At 40.8% G+C, this 1,818-nt stretch overlaps 1 protein-coding gene across 1 annotated transcript; it reads right to left on the reverse strand.

Moving 5' to 3' along the window:
- Window positions 1-583: 583 nt before the first annotated feature.
- LOC133623813 (histone H2A) lies at window positions 584-1,019 on the reverse strand. The gene has a single exon (XM_061987223.2). The coding sequence runs from the start codon at window positions 985-987 to the stop codon at window positions 604-606; it is 384 nt and encodes a 127-aa protein (XP_061843207.1). The 5' UTR covers window positions 988-1,019; the 3' UTR covers window positions 584-603.
- Window positions 1,020-1,818: the final 799 nt, after the last annotated feature.

A 1,818-nucleotide genomic window follows, 5' to 3' on the forward strand; every position in this document is an offset into this window, starting at 1 on the left:
TTAAAGAATAAATTTAAGGAACTGATTCTAGTGATTCAGTACAGTCAAAAGAACTGCCGATCCCATCACTAGCACCAGGGCCGGCCCGTGGCATAGGCCGTATAGGCAAATGCTAAGGGCGCCGTCCATCAGGGGGCGCCACGCCAGTGCCACAAATGTTGGAGAGAAAAAAAGAAGAAAAAAAAAAGTTGGTACTATTATTTCTAAATACAAAAAATAATCCCACGTTAATTAAAATGCAAAGTAAAGCCTATATAATAGAAATATTATTTGTTACAACACGGGCCTGACTAGCACTGTACTGTACTACGCACGCCACCCCCCTCCTTTTTTTGTGGGGGGGGGGTGATTCGGTGAACGAATCTTATGAACGAATCAATTTAAGGAATTGATTCTAGTGATTCAGTACAGTCAAAAGAACTGCCGATCCCATCACTACCTTTAAGATCAATGATTCATGAATAGTTTAAATTAACGTTATTTAGTACAAGATACATAGTTAAAATCTACTCTGTAGCGGTTTCTGGCTGGATCTCGGCAAGCTCTTTAAGGCGGTTTGGGTGGCTCTTAAAAGAGCCGTTGTTTAATTTCTGTAGGAGTGAATTACTTCTTGGCGGCTTTCTCGGTCTTCTTGGGTAGAAGGACGGCTTGAATGTTGGGCAAGACACCGCCCTGAGCGATGGTCACTCCTCCGAGGAGTTTGTTGAGCTCCTCGTCATTACGGACGGCCAGCTGCAAATGACGTGGGATGATCCTGGTCTTCTTGTTGTCACGAGCTGCGTTCCCTGCCAATTCCAGGATCTCAGCGGTCAGATATTCCAGCACTGCTGCTAAGTAGACGGGAGCACCGGCACCGATACGCTCGCCGTAGTTTCCCTTGCGTAGCAGCCTGTGGACACGACCAACCGGGAACTGGAGCCCAGCCCGGGAGGAACGTGTCTTGGCCTTGGCTCTAGCTTTGCCACCGGTTTTTCCACGTCCAGACATGATGATTCTCTTCTGCGTGTGCTCTGTTTGAGTTGTTGAAACACTCTGGCTACCAACTACTGTAGGCGCAGACCTTTTATGCACGCATTTGCTGCTCAATGATTGGCTAGTTCAAGCTGAAACAGGGTTGACCAATCAGCAAATTGCTCCTCTTACGTCATATAAACGTCATCATACTGCAAGTGGTTTGGAAATCATTGCAATCTTATTAATCCACAGCATTTAATGAAGTAAAAAATATGCACACGTTGAATGCTAGAAGCCAGAAATGTACTTCATGGCTAAAAACAATGTGCTTTTTCTGGTTGTCTTGTTATTCTATACAATCGACGTGTGCCTCTCCGTATCATAAAGAGAAACAATTAAGTAGAGATGTTTATGTTGTTGACTGAGAGGACCAGTCAAAAGAAAATAAATATCTACCTTTAACTGTAATTCCAGGACTCTTAGGGTATCAACTAACATCTGCCATCAAAGTCAAATTTGAACAACTATATGTAACTATTGATTTGTTTTGCAAAAATAAAGAAAATGGTTACAATAGGGAATGAAACAGGAAATGTTTTGCCCATATGGTTACATAAATTTGTTGCACAGCACACTTCCAACCGACATTATCAAAACAACCATCATGCTTTAACAGTGACATTACTATTTAGAATTTTCACATATATACATATACATATATGTATACATATACATATATCTATACATATACACTGTTGGGATATAATTAAGATAATGAAGGATGAAGTAATTAAGAAATGTTTAACATATATAGGCCTTGTACCGGTAAGTATATATAAATATATATATATATAGAGAGAGAGA

The sequence above is a fragment of the Nerophis lumbriciformis genome, linkage group LG26, assembly GCF_033978685.3.
Source record: "Nerophis lumbriciformis linkage group LG26, RoL_Nlum_v2.1, whole genome shotgun sequence".
Classification (NCBI taxonomy): Eukaryota; Metazoa; Chordata; class Actinopteri; order Syngnathiformes; family Syngnathidae; genus Nerophis; species Nerophis lumbriciformis.

Excerpts from the sequence above, each read along its gene's own strand:
- LOC133623813 (XM_061987223.2), bottom strand. The coding sequence starts at position 987 with ATGTCTGGACGTGGAAAAACCGGTGGCAAAGCTAGAGCCAAGGCCAAG.